The sequence below is a fragment of the Mugil cephalus genome, chromosome 17 (genome assembly GCF_022458985.1).
Source record: "Mugil cephalus isolate CIBA_MC_2020 chromosome 17, CIBA_Mcephalus_1.1, whole genome shotgun sequence".
Classification (NCBI taxonomy): Eukaryota; Metazoa; Chordata; class Actinopteri; order Mugiliformes; family Mugilidae; genus Mugil; species Mugil cephalus.
In genome coordinates this window covers 9816056-9830841 of record NC_061786.1, presented here as the reverse complement: position 1 = coordinate 9830841, position 14786 = coordinate 9816056, and the positions used below count along the sequence as shown (strand labels likewise).

The following is a 14786-nucleotide window of genomic DNA, read 5'->3' as shown; positions in this document are numbered from 1 at the left end:
ACCACACTTTCTTTGGATGGAAAAGGACAAGAATGAAACTAATGTCAGGCTCCACCGTGCATGACCTGTTTCTTGCTCAAGTCTTTCTAAGAGCTCAATACCACCTGTTAGAACGCTACGGTGCTGTAAAACCAGTCCTCTCATCCAAGACTCCACCTATAAAACAGCAAGATGGGTTCCCGTGGAGACCAACATGTGTTAGAGGAATGCACTCTTTCGGATTTTACGGTGTCTATAATGTTGCATAACATTAGGAAAAAAAAAACAAATTCTTGGCTTTCCCGAGCAATGTCTCTGCACATCCTTATGTCCTCTCGTAGGTATTGACAAGTGTGCCACGACCCCTGCTATATGTGGCCGTGGGAAATGTGTTCCAGTGCAGACCGGCTACACATGCCAGTGCGATCCGGGATTCAAGCTCAGCGCGCTGCAGACCAACTGCATTGGTGAGTGGATGAGGGAGCGAGAGATAGATGGAGCAAGACAGGGGTAATGGTGGGACTCGACAGAGGGTCACACAAACACACACACACATGCTGACACCAGAGGCCACGGTCTGTCATCATCGCGGTGCGAGCGAGTCTTCAGCACCGCTCATTATACAGCACAGAAGCCTTGTGGAATCAAGTGAGCCAAAAGGAAAGGGATACATTTGTTTATCCCGACCTGATCCGTGATGCCTGACAACAGCGCGCACGCCGTCCAAGGAGCTGCCACGACGCTGTGATCTCTTACCTCACTGAGGCTTTGGCCGCGGCCTCTGCTCCCTCACTGAGGCGTGCCTGTACCGTGGAGGAGCTCCAGAGTTAGAGCAGGTTTGAGCAGTCTGTGCTGGCGAAACGCATCGGCGGTAAGCTTTCCGTCCTCTCCCTGTCTCCCCGTAGATGTGAATGAGTGCGACGAGGACCCGTGTGAAGGGAAGGGCCGTTGCGTGAACAGCTACGGTTCCTACACCTGCCAGTGCCACAGCGGCTACAGCCAGGTGATCACTCAGAACAGGAAGTTCTGTCAAGGTGAGACACAGCCCAAACGGCAGTACGAGATATAATGTTTCAAATGGAAACACAGGCTACTGTTACCTTTCATTTAAAAAAAAAAAAGAAAGAAAGAAAAGCATCCTGCCCTAATTAATGGAACACAACGTCACTTTCTTTTCCGTTGTCCTTGGTTCTCATTCAAACTGGCAGACATTAATGAGTGCAGCATGCCCAACAAGTGCCAGAATGGCAAATGCGTCAACACAGAAGGATCTTACACCTGTGAATGCAAGGGTGGATACGCCAAGTCTTGGAGAGGCCTTTGCGAAGGTGAGTTGCGCGCACTCACAATCACCTACGCACACCGAGTCAAGTTCACGTTACTGCACAATCTTAGCCAGACCTACTTCGCTGCCTTGTTTGCTTCCTTGAATTAATGTGTCTTGCACTCACAAAACAAGTATTGTATTGTCCTGTGGTCAAAGCCAAGAGGAGAACGTTGTTTACACAATGACAGGGGCATTTTGTGTGCATATATAAGCATTTGTAATATTACACCCAGCCAAATGTGCGTTGTTTCAGTCACAGAGTTTCACTTTTTTTTTTATGTCTCCCTGAGCAGATATAGATGAGTGCAGAGATCCCAGCTCCTGTCCCAGCGGCGTCTGCGTCAACACTCTGGGTTCCTTCCTGTGCCAGGCTTGCGGCCCGGGTTTCAGGCCTCTCAATGAAAGATGTGTGGGTAAGGCAACCTCACACCCCATCACAGCGGCAGCACCACCGCCAGTCCTCAGGGTGTTTCCGACCGCCGCATGGAAATAAGCTGGGTTTCCCTCTTATACTGTAAAAGCTTCCTGTATTAGGTAACGCTTACCTAGACCTAACCGCTGCTCTCAGTTGGCATCACAAAAAAAAAACAAGGCGCCATGGCAACAGGTCGTACCGTTAAAGATCTGTTGACAGCTTATGATGCAGCGCACCGAATTAAAATTGCAGCGGTGCGGCTTTTTTGCCCGAGGGGGACCGCTGTAACTGCTGCTGCACGAAAATTAGAAAAATAAATTGCATTCGTGCTTCAAAGAGCTTTATATTAGATGTTTTACATCCACTTCTGGGCCCGCGTGGCGCTCAAAACCACAGCGATGACGGCTGCGCTGCACAGGGCCTGCAACGGCGCTCCACCATCTTTGTCCACTTCCACGTATGATATATCAGCTCCTCCACCCGGCAGCCTCCGCTTATCCCTCAGTATTGTTTAAACACAGTCAGCGTGTTATTGCTGATCTTTTGATATCTCTGGCCCCGTAAAAAAAAAAAAAAAAAAGAAAAAAGATTGTTTGTAATACTTCAATTTGGGAGAGTCCAAATATTTTCTCTTGGCCACAGCCTTGAACAAACAGTGTATTATTGTTGGAGCACTCTGGCCACTGTACTGTCGGGCCCAGCAGAGGCTTTGTTACCACTGCTTGGCTAGGTGAGGGGACTGAGCAGTCACAGGGACGCATGAGAAGGTCAACAGGTCAGGTCCGTTGTTCGGAGAGGTCCCAGCGCGCAAAGAAATTTTCGTCCACAATGCCGCCCGTAGTCCCCCGTGGATTACTGGTGGAACAAGGTCGACAGTATGTTTTGTTTAAGCTAACGCGCTAGCAGCTCCCAGCCTGAAAGTGGCCCTGTTACATAACAGCCCGACTGGTGTTACTTACCACATCCCCTCCATATAACCTTGCACCCCACTAATTTGTTTGGAAATCTAAGCTGTTGGAGTGAATATTCCAGAAATGTGAAAAGGCTCACACACCAAATGGACGACGGAAAATGTGGAGATTAGCTTTAGCCGCGCGTCTGAGTCCTTTGAAAGGCCAAGTTCCCGATGACTGATGCTCTTGTTTAAATCCTCCCAGTGTCCGTGCCTCCAAAGAAAACACAGTCCGAGCTACTTCTCTGTTTGTCAGTCCGCGAATATTATTCATTCTTCGTAAATCTGTGGTGTATAAATAGTAACTGAGAGGAACGCTGCAAATGGAGGATAAAGCTGGAGGTAAATATTTTTGCTCTGGACTTTTGCACAAGCGCTGTGAGACGGCCCACGTCTGGAGCTGTGCGAGATGCCTTTCGCGTCGGGCTTCCAGCATTTGCCTCAGTCAATTGACGGTAGCGCAGTGCAGTAGTTGGGGCCCAATTGGCCGAATCGTGGATAAGCCTAATTGTTGGTGTGATAGAGAAAACAGCTCCATTCCCTTGTCAGGCCTTATCGGGCGAGGCTTGAGAGATGCCGGATGATTGCTGAAACAAAGCATCGGGCCACGCTGACAGACTTCTGGCAGTGCCCATGGCTAGGCAAACAAAACCCCGCTCTGTAACTCTGCTTCAGAAGCTCTATCACTTCCCGGTAACATCCTCTCTCCAAGTCCTTTGCGGACAGAATTCTTTTCCTTCCTCTCCCCCTCTTCGCATGTCTCCTTCCTCGTCTCTTACACTCACATGATTACACTTAATTTCTTTCCCCCCGCAGCCCTACCTAACCTAAAAAATGCCCCTGTTAACACTTGATAAATTCCACTATAAAGCATGAGGTTTTCCACAAATATAATTCCAGGGTCGACTGTTCTGACTAATGCAGTGGAAAAGTCAGCTACTGCCTCAAATAGTAAATGGGCTTCATGAATGAAGTTTGGTTTTTGCACTGATGTAATTTAATGACTCGGTCATTGTGCATACTAATTATGCCATAATTGTTTCCCCTTTTCACTGTTGAATTATGCTGACACAACCCCTCCTCTTTTAAAGTACAGGTCAGCATTAGTTCTCCGCTCTGAAGGCCTCATTTCGACCGGGGAGGGTCATCAATTGTGCATTTTTATCTTTTTGTTAAAGGGTTAATTCACACAGATTAGACAGAAGCTCTCATTTAGGTCCAGTGGCGTATTGCTATGGTGTGATTTTATGGAAAATAAGTCTACAATAAGAGATACCGGAAAAGTTGTGAGAAATTTGTGAGGTTTTATGATATTTCCTGTGAACAGGCTCTTGGTCATGCATAAAAACAATGACAAGATGAAACCTGATAGCTCCTGGCTCAAATATGTCTAACCCATTCTGTCCTCAGATGAAAACGAATGCTTGAACCAAACAGTGTGCGGCCGTGGCAGGTGCGTCAACACAGAGGGCTCCTATAGGTGCAACTGTTTCCAGGGCTACAAACTCTCCTCAGACAATGTTTGCCAAGGTCAGTGAGATGTTATAATCAGTGATTTTTCATAATCCTTGCAGTACCATTTATTTTTTTAAAAAAAGAAGCACAAAGAGTCAGCGGGGTCGTCTTCAAATTTTGAGGTCATCCTGTTTTCCCCTTCTGTATGTTCCCTCCAGATGTGGACGAGTGCGCGCTTCCTGGAGCCTGTCTCCACGGCCGCTGTGCGAATCTGGATGGCGCTTACAGATGCACCTGTAGCCATGGTTACCGAGTCACCTCAGACAGCAAATCCTGTGAAGGTCTGCAAAAGATTATGCTGAGCTGTTGGGTGTAACTTATCACTGCACGCTCGTCATGTCGTGGTGCTCTCTCGACGGCGGCGTAATGTCTGCAAATCGTTTCTTTTCGCTAGACGTCGACGAGTGCGCAACTGCGAACGCTTGCCCTGCGGGAATTTGCCTCAACACGGCGGGTTCCTACACTTGCCAGAACTGCAGGCCCGGGTTCGGACCATCTGCTGACGGACTGAGATGTCAAGGTATAATCGGCTGTCTAACGATTTACACTAAACTGCAGTTTTGGTGATGATGTTTTCTGACCGACTTGTGGTGAATTTGGGTGAGTTTTTATTTATTTATTTTTTTTGCTCTGTTTTCCAGATGTTGACGAGTGCGCCCAGGGCGACCTGTGTCAAGGAGGTGTGTGCGCGAACACGGAGGGATCCTACACTTGCACCAGATGCAAGGCGGGCTACAGAGTGTCTCAGGACCGGCAGAGGTGTGAAGGTAAGCTCGGTGTCCTGCTGCGCTCCTCGTTCGCTAAAAAACCATTTGTATCAGCGCGACTGTTGAGGTCTTCACTCAACTCGTCTGGGCAGTTTGGCAATAAACTTAAATTTTCTTTGCAGCTGCATTCCTTCACATATCTTTCATTCATTTTTCACACTGATGTCAATTCACGTCTGTGCTGGTGTGCGTCTGTTTGGCTCAGATATTGATGAGTGCCAGTCCCTGTCCACCTGTGCCAACGGGATCTGTCTAAACTCAGAAGGCTCTTACACCTGCGAGAACTGTCCTGCAGGTTACAGAGTGTCGTTCGACGGGGAACTCTGCCAAGGTCGGTTTATTCAATGCAACACGCCACAAATAACACCAAGTGGATCATAAATTCAGGGTCACGGAACCAATGCTGATAAAATACTTCTTCCTCCATGAATCATTTTTGTGCTTGGCTATGAATACAGCTAGGCCTTCCAGTGAAAGCGTGCGTATTGTTTCCCAACAGATATTGATGAGTGTGCGCTGCCCACCACATGCCCCCAGGGAACATGCACAAACACAGAGGGTTCATTCTCATGTGTCATCTGTCAGCCCGGTTTCAGAGTCTCCGAGGACGGACGGCAATGCGACGGTGAGGCTTCCGACTGCGTGCACTTGTGCAGGAATGTGTTGTGCATTTTTTTTTTCATTTTTTTTCGACTTAGAGCTCAGGTGCGCGCGCGTCCTCTTCTTTCATTTAAACATGCCAGACCTTGTCTCACAGACACAGCTGTGGCGAAACGTGCCAGCTCCATTTAACAGATGGTTCAGGTTGTATGTAAGCAGCATCAGGTGTGACAGCTCGCCTCCAGAGTCCCTTCATCTGAGCCCAAAAGTCCAAAATACTCCTAGACATCACATCATAGCTGGATTCCTGGAGCCCTCTGCCTCTGGCACCACTCATCTGATCTTTTCTCAACACAATGAGACACCATCCCTCAAATAGAACAAGATGATGTCATTCAAATGCCGTGCAGATTGCTCAAAGAAGATAGAGGTGTCGACATTTGTAATTCCTAGCTCCAGTGATTACGTGTCTAAGTGATTACAACTGGCGAGCTTTATTTATTTGGAGCCAGAGATGCTAATCTGGACTATGATGTGTCTTATGTATTTTGGGTCCAGATGTTGATGAGTGCTTGGTGGCTAACTTGTGCCCGGGCCAGCTGTGCTTGAACACGGAGGGATCTTACACCTGCAGGAGCTGTGAAGTTGGGTTTCAGCTGTCTGAGGAGGGACACAACTGCGAAGGTAATGTATTTATTTACCTGCTGACACCAGTTTTTTTTTTTCGCGTGCCTCTGTCGTCAACATTGAACCACAGAAGAAGAAAAGGAATGCATATGGCCAGAACATGATTATAGAAAATCTTTACAGTCCTCAGTAATTTGTCATGACATGATTTATGAGATCAATGCAAGGAAGCTGTCTGCGTTGACGAAGCCAGTGAGGCTGGATCTGTCATGACTTCATGGGAAGCAGAAGGGGAATGATTATTTAAACGGACTCAAACATGTTCTCAGTTAGTCCTGTATAGCATACTGTGGTGTGTGGAAGTGTGGGTCTAGCCCGAGAGGAATATCCCCCACTGATATTTGTCTTTGTGCTGGGAAAAAGTTTTTACAAAACAAGCCAGTGTCCAAGTCAGGCTCTGATAGGATTTTAATAGATGCCTCTGATGCCATGGAAAATATTGAGGGCTTAATTTGAAATGAAGTCAGCCACTCCTCGGCCCTGCGCTCGCTCCGTTCACCCAAAGGCAGGAGGGAGCCATCTCAATCAGTTAACAATGGCCCGCACTATTTTCTCCTTTGGAAACACAATCTGAGCCGGGGTTGAGGAATTTCCAGTGATCGCGTAACAGCGAGCCAGCGACTGTTTGTAGATTCAGTAATTATACGGCACCTGTAATAGCTTGCTGTTTTGGATTCGATGACCGTCCCACATACTTACCTTTCCACCCTTTTTAATAAAACACTGTCAGTGCGATCTAATAAAGAGAGCTTTGCTTACTGTATGTTCGGCTGAGCTGAGTCACACTTTCGAGCTGATAAGACAGTGGGAGCACAAAAAGCGGGTTCCACAGCAGCCTCTTTTTCTTGAGATGATAACCCGGAGCTAACCTCTCCTCCTTCTATCTTCTCAGACGTTGACGAGTGCCAGACTCCAGGTGTTTGCCCCTTGGGCGTTTGCACCAACACAGAGGGCTCCTTCTCCTGCACGACCTGCGACCCGGGCTTCGCGGCGGCACCCAGCGGGCTCTCATGTGAAGGTGCGGTGCAGTGGGTGGCTCGCCTTGGTCACTAAAATTTACGATCCCCAACGCGGTCGTTTTGCCGCAGTCAACTGTTCCAGCATGTTATGACCTACTATACTTACTTCTGTGGATGATGCATGGCGTTTCTGACATGTGCACTGTGGTCTGGAAGCGCTTCGTCCCGATGACAAAACATGGGCAGATTTGAAATGAGACCAGTGATTTACGGCCGGTGCGAGCGTGTCACGGCGCTGACGTCTTTGTGCGTGTCATTTCAGATGTGAACGAATGCGAGGACGGCAGCCTCTGTCAGGGAGGCCAGTGTACCAACACCATCGGCTCCTACAGCTGCTCTTGCCCCTCTGGTCTGGAGCTGGTTGACGACAAATCCTGCAGAGGTACAAGCGCACACGTAGGCCCGTGAAATATACCATTAGTGGTCTTTCTCATGGCTTACCTCATGTGGGCATATTGACACAGCTGCATGACTTGTGCTTGTTTGCGACAGATATCAATGAATGTTTAACCATCGGTGGGATCTGCGGAGAAGGAGACTGCATGAACACTGAGGGTTCTTACTTATGCGTCTGTCCTGACGGATATACCACCATCGATGGAAGGAGCGGCTGCCAAGGTACGGTTACACTCTGCAGCCAGAGCGGCAACAGTAATGAGGACTCATTATTCAGATTATTTTATGGGTTTTTTATTCTTGGGTGAGGCAGATTCAGAGTTAGAGCTAATAATGTTTTTTTTTTTAAACTTTGTTGGCTTGTACAGTCCAGTGCAGACAGCCTGTTCTCACCATAATGTCCTGGGTGCTGAGGCCAACCCTACGACCCCTGGCATGGGTGATCAGGCTGGGCTTTTTTTTTTACATGTAATGGGCCATGGCCTCATCAACTGTCTCAGCTCGGACATCAGTTTGATGTTATTCGAGCCGCACCCAGTGACCCGCTGGTCTTAGAAAAAAGAAAGAAAGAAAAAAAAAATCTGATCATCAACTAAAATAGATTTTTCTACTGGAACGTTTTGCTGTAAAAATACATTAAATAACTCTGGCTAGGATTTCAGAATTGGATCAGTGTTGTTTCTGGTGGGTCTTGTAAGTAATAAGTGAAGTTAAGTAAACAGCAGTGAAATATCCTGTCATGATGTGAAGCAGGTAGGTTCGTAGTTCAGGTCCAGGCTCCTGCAAGACGCTGACATGGTCCTGTAATGAGCAACATTTACTCACACTAGACGACTGGGGTCAGTCCTTGAGCAGGGACATTCTTCCTCTGAGTCTTTGGCCTCGGAGCGCCTTTAGATACCGTCCACAGGCTCTGAGCAAATTGCCCGGCCTGCATCAGGTACTTTGGCCGCCCGCCACAACAAATACTCGGCCCTAATTATCCTATAAATCAGCAGTTGTCGTATATTTTCATGCAGTCTGCCATTGTGTGTACAGCACTGACACAATGAAAGCCAGATCCCTCTGACATGAGCCTGCAGTGGGAGAAGAAGGAAGCAAGGAGGCTTGTGCGACTGTGGGAATGAAAGATGGATTTAGTCAGGTGATGCCAAAATGATGCTTGGCCTTGACCAGACCAGTCTTTCAGCAAAAACAGAACATGTGTAATAAAAGACCGACAGCAGACTGAAACACATCTAATCCAAATCAACAGGTTGTGCCATAGCCTTGCTGTGTCTTTCAGTACGGCTCTCCAAGCCCTTGAATTAAATCCAAAACTATCCAGTCACAGCATATTTATGTGTTTACCTAGAGTCTGGATTATTGTTTTTTTTATTTCCCCCTGTCTTTGCAAATGGGTATTTACCCTGTCCTCCCCAAAAGATTTGTCTGATGGTCAAAGGTTGGAAAACAAAGACAGGCATTTTCCCTTGCGATGGATTTCCTGCCTTCCCTCCACCTTTTACCTTGTTTCCAAGTACCCTACAAGGTATGCTGTAATGCTGGAGTTATCCACCCAGCTACAGCTAATCAAGAATGCAGAAATCATAATTAATTTTTACGAGTCTGAAGTAAATGTTCTCAGCCTGAGAAGCTGAGGTATTCTTTCATCCTTCATTTCCTGTTTGCCAGTATACCATTAAGTTCTCCAAAGGGCCAATGCATCTTGCGCTCAGGCAAGCGCTTGATTACACATTCCTTTTGCGAGAAGGAGTGGTGTTCCCTGATGACCTAATGAAGACATAGGATATGTGTGGATATTTAGCGGTAATCAATACATACGAGATTTTGACCCACCCTTTCTGTGTTATCTTTCTTAATTTGCCCGCCGCTCTTTTTTCACCCTAGATGTCGATGAGTGCAGCAAAGAGAACGTGTGCGCGCGCGGACAGTGCGTCAACACCGATGGATCTTTCTTGTGCTTGTGCGAGGCTGGCTTCAAGTTCGACTCCGACACGGCTGACTGTGAAGGTGAGACAGAATGAAACTCCCCCGTGTTGTCCACTCGTGTTTGTCGTTGCCGGTCACTGAAGCAAACCCCTGCCCTGAAATTTCTTCTTTCTGAGTAAACCAGCATGTCAGCATTAGCTGTTTGATCGTCACGCTACATTTAGGCTTAAGCATACTGGTATAGCGCAGTTAGCCATGATTGATTATCTATACCGCATGAGGACCAGGCTCCAGTGAGAGTGTCCAAGCCTGGCTTAGAGGCTTTCCGCAGTGGTCTCAGGGCTGAGGGGTGCCTGGATTACGTGGCTGGAGCCCTGAACTCCCTCTCCCAAGAGGCAAGTATGAATGACCCCATTGTGAACAGGAGGTGTTTCTCCCTCTGGAACGTCTCCCTTTTGCTCCTTCACAAGTTCTTTGGTTGCTGTGATAATATTGTTCTTGGCCATTACCGTTGCCTGCTGCATTTACTGAGGACAGCTACACCACAGGCCTCCTGGCCGACTCCTGCTGCACAGCCATTACACTGGAAGCAGAGGAGTAGCAGGAGGGAATATGAGTTTGTATGTGGAGTGTGTGTTGCAGCTTGATTGCACATGTGGTTGTGCTTGCGCCTCTATTTGTCAGTTACTGTCCAACATCTGTCTCTCCCTCTTTCTTTTCCTCCGCGCAGACCAAAACGAGTGCAAAGAGTTTGGGAGCTCGGTGTGTGGTACCTGGCGCTGTGAGAATACCTTCGGCTCCTACCGGTGCTTCATGGGTTGTCAGCCGGGGGTTGAAGGAGAGCACACCGCAGACTGTGGTAAGAAAACGACTGACATTCTGACCCTGGCCTGGAGAGCTTCTGGCCATTAATAGGTTGTTAGAGAACCACTAATTATGGAAAAAGAAAACCACCCAGGTATACTCTAAGTTTCAGTTTAAGGGAGTTTCAGGTGGGCAGCGCCCACAGATGCACCAATTAGAAATAGCGACGACCACCAGTCATTTAGAAATGAAGAAGCCGCGTGAAATGAGGGATGAAACATCTTCAAGAAAACTCAAATATACCAGTTATTTTCTTTTTTGTAAGATTCTCTCTATTTTTGGACTCTACAAGACCTGAGTTCAATCAATGTACTATTTGTGTAGTGGCTAAAGATACAGCGCAGCCTCGGCTCTGCTCTTTGGGATAGTGATATCAGTTTGGCACGCAGACATAGAGACTGATCTAAATCAAAAACTATCAAGTGCTCTGGGCCTTCCCACACAAAAAAGACCATGAGCTTTTGAGAGAGAGATGATGAGAAACGGCCCCTGAAATTGGCCTGGCCTTCTAGAGATGGGAGCGCACTGTCATTGGATGCGAAACACAATTCCACAGTCTCATCCCTCTGGCATATCAGAGCTAATGGAGAGGCACGAGGTGGAACTGGATCACCGCTTGTCTTCATTTAAGAGAGGATAGGTATTTTGAGGCTAGCTTGGACGGTCCCTTATCTCCTCGTCCCCCCCTGTGGAGGAGCCGGATCACCTACCGTGGCCGGCTGGGTTACATAAGCTACATCTGTGCTTACGACAACAGGTTCATCCCTACGACCTTCCATATTCCATGAGGACTCATGTGTTTACTGGCAGCACTGAACCACTTGGGCTGAAGATGTTGATGTGGTTTAATTCACAATAATGTTTATTCCGTTTTATTGTGTGGCGAAGTATTCCTTGTCTTTGCCACTCTCATAGCACCATAAAACAGTAAAGTGGGCTTATGAGGACTATGAGTGACTAAAACAGAAAGCCACATATTTTCCTCACATTAAGACAGGAGCCAAACACTCGCTGGAGAGTGACAGGGGAGTAGTGGAAAGCAGTCTGAGAGCATCAGAATGGAATGACGTGTCGGGCTGCAAATAGAAGCTGTGGGTGTTTGTGGGTGTTTGTGTGCATGCGTGTGAGAGTGTGTGCATGTGGTTTACAGTTTTTTATTGTTTTTTGCATCCCCGCGCATGTGTTAGAGAACGGCAACCACAGACGGAAACGGCTGCAGAGATGCAGCACGTCTTCACATGTTCTCATGACCCTGAGCTTTTTTATCGGCCTATCAACCGATGGAGATCAGGAGAGAATACGTCGATCAGTGACAGATCGTACCTCCATATCTCCCCCGGGTCCCGACTATGTGTGGCTGCCTCATCGCTGCACTTCATGATGTTGTTTGTCTGGCACCAGCAGAAGAGTGCAGAGGCCTGTGGTGTGATAAGGGCTGATAGAAACCAGCTGCTCACCTCCACTCCTTTAATGCCGGTGCCAAAACGCTGCTAAGGAGCTCATATAGGTTCATATCAGCGTAGTGATGAAGGGTGTGTGATTCAAATATACTTTCCTACTAGGTTTAGTTGCATGTTAAGTTCTGGATGACACACTGCCATTTAATCAATAAAGCCTCAAACTGCTTTACGCCCATTTCTGCCGTAAAGCCAGGCCAGTGTCTGCGATCTTTTCTCTCACACTCTACGGCCTGGCTCACTCATAGGTTTTTTCCTGCAACTTGGCGGGAGATGGAGCGTCAGTCCACACCGCTGAAGATTAGTTCTCACAACAGCCATTTTGACCTGTCACAGCAGGGTAATTGATAAAATTAATTGTGGTCTTATTTCATTTCATGTGTCACAACACATCCAGCCGGGCCAACGTGAGCGGCACCAGGGCCCTGGCCAGCCTAAATGGAGCACGGCCATAGCGGTTAAACGAGCATTTTGAGATTCACGTACAGTGACTCTATTTAGTTAGATTAATTCAGTTTCAAATTAGGTATATCTTACATTAGAATGGCTTATTTACCTATTTTCAATTTAACCTCTAGTCTGCTGGCCAAGAAAGGAGACTAGCGGTACTAGAGGTATTTAGAGAACATCTGTCAATTGGAGACACAGAATGTAACCCTAGTTGCTCTCCCACCCTATAAACACACTGTGCCACCCACCACTGAGTCTCAGCCTGTGGGAAAACACTGGATAAGCGTATTTTCATCAGTGCTAACCACCGAGCTGCTGTGCCGCCTCCTATTTATAAATATATATTATTATCATGTTGCATTCAATATTAAGCTATCCCTTTACTAAAATATGTTAGATTCACGTTAATGTGTATTTAAAGGAAATATGTGGCTTAAAAATTCAGACACGTGGATTTTAGTTGTTAAATCATGTAACTCAAGGGGTTGGGGACTTTCACTGACAAGTGTTGTTTTCAACCTGAGATGAGGTCTTTACATGAGGCTTGTTTGAAAAATCTCCCCATTGACTCCCCATGTGACGTCACAGCACCTCAGCTGAACTCATCTGTACGGGTGCCGAGGTATGACCATCTCTCTCCTGTTGCGAGGCAGTTTGTGTTTTCACTAGATCCTGCAAACAACTCTGCTTTGACTCACAGGCCCCAGTCTGAGGACCAGGCCCTCAACACTCCACAATAGTGGCTTGTTTCACCTCAGCGATGGGAAGTTGTGGGAGATGCTGCCGTCACCTCAATAAAAGTCCTAGGAGGGAGCTCAATAACTCTGGGGCATTTTTGTCTGCTTGTAAAAATCATCAAATATTTAAGAAGAGTCCAGACGCTGTAATTTGCTGCTGAGAGGGGCGTTGTTTTATTTTCACTTACCAGCCTCCGAAGGGGCAGCGGTTGGCATTGGCTCTGCCCGCTGCGCTCATTTAGATTTAGAGGTCATGACACAAAAGGGACTTTTTTCTTTTTTTTTCCCTGCAGCAAACGTCACCCACTAACCTACCGTCATGCTGTACACAAGACGAAGGGCGTACTGTGTGTGCGTGGGCGTACTTTTCAGGTCATTGTTTTTAGCTTTAATTCACCGTCATGCTCATAAACTCCCTCCAGCTATGCCTTGTCTTTAATAAGCCTAGCCCAGGGGCGGAAATTGTCTGCGGTCGCCTTCTTGCCAACCTCCCACCGCTGTAAATGTATAGAAACGTGAAGACTTTACCATGTGTGCAACTCCTCGCACGGCTGCACTCATGTAAGATGTTTTTTTTTTTCTTAGGAGACATGATATGATAAGATGGCCCCAGGATGTAGGTCTAATATCAGATAAAGCCCCCAAAAAACGTGCTTCCCTGAAAACAAATACCTCACCTCGTGCTCTCTGAGTCGCGTGTGAAATAACCTCTGCATGTGGGTCCAATCAGGCAAGGGGTTGCCCATAGAATATGGGAGAAGTGTGGTCTGTGCAGGGTGAGCCAACAGTCACTTATCCCTATATACTTGTTGTTCACCACCATGTGCTCTAAATTAACACATGGCACGGAGTCAGGCTCTTACCCAAATCGCAGCATCACCACATCCAGGAAGCATGTTCCCGTGGGCCGGACCATCAGGATAGGTGCTTATTGCTTATTGGACCTGGGTCGACCCATCACGTCATCTTCTCCCATCTCGGCTGAACTTCTTACCCTCCTCTTCCTTCACTGCCTCACTTCTTCTCGGGCAATTTGCATCGCTTCATGTGTCCTGACGTAACTGATAATTAAATGGAAAGACTTTAGGAAGGAAAGGAAGGAACCCCGTGTCCTGCTGTAGTGAGAGCATCTCTTGGTGGAGTTATCTCATTTTGTGTTGCGCATTAGTTCCCACAAATCATTAGCGCCCTGATTAGCATGCCGCCTCTCCACACAGATGACAGCTCTAACAGGCTGATCATGTAATACTATCACTCAAACACTACCAGATACACAAAAGCCACTAAAACTGTTTTGGTCTTGATGTTCTCATGTGATACTTTGATTGCATCTCAGAATAACATGCGGTTAGCATCAGATTTGGTTCCATGTTACACATGAATGAAAAGGACTTGATTATTTTTTCTATTAGCACAGAGCTTTCATCGCTTTTTCCCTCTGGACCTCCCAGCTGGTTGTCATTCCAACGTTCACTTCTGACTCCACTTATGCTCTTCACACTTGAGTAAATGTTCCTTAAATTAGGATATCCAATATTAAGAGTATTATTGACCAAGCTCTGGGAATATTCTTCTCGAAAATATATTTATTCACTTACACAGATTTTTTTTTTTAAGTATTCTGGCATCTCAAGCCTTCAGTCGCAAAATGCAAATCCAGAGGGTTGGCGGTTTTCATTATGTGACTGT

The 14786-nt window shown here is 47.0% G+C and overlaps 1 protein-coding gene across 1 annotated transcript in view; it reads left to right on the top strand.

The window, feature by feature from the left end:
* LOC125023483 (latent-transforming growth factor beta-binding protein 2-like) overlaps positions 1 to 14786 on the top strand; it is an 81355-nt gene that overhangs the window by 54311 nt on the left and 12258 nt on the right. The window contains exons 16-31 of the mRNA XM_047610780.1: positions 321 to 446; positions 885 to 1013; positions 1188 to 1307; positions 1600 to 1719; positions 4084 to 4203; positions 4347 to 4469; positions 4583 to 4708; positions 4830 to 4955; positions 5161 to 5286; positions 5455 to 5580; positions 6114 to 6239; positions 7135 to 7260; positions 7524 to 7643; positions 7754 to 7879; positions 9548 to 9670; positions 10320 to 10448. Of these exons, the coding sequence (XP_047466736.1) occupies positions 321 to 446; positions 885 to 1013; positions 1188 to 1307; positions 1600 to 1719; positions 4084 to 4203; positions 4347 to 4469; positions 4583 to 4708; positions 4830 to 4955; positions 5161 to 5286; positions 5455 to 5580; positions 6114 to 6239; positions 7135 to 7260; positions 7524 to 7643; positions 7754 to 7879; positions 9548 to 9670; positions 10320 to 10448 (1992 nt within the window). The remainder of the gene's footprint in view (positions 1 to 320; positions 447 to 884; positions 1014 to 1187; positions 1308 to 1599; positions 1720 to 4083; positions 4204 to 4346; positions 4470 to 4582; positions 4709 to 4829; positions 4956 to 5160; positions 5287 to 5454; positions 5581 to 6113; positions 6240 to 7134; positions 7261 to 7523; positions 7644 to 7753; positions 7880 to 9547; positions 9671 to 10319; positions 10449 to 14786) is intronic.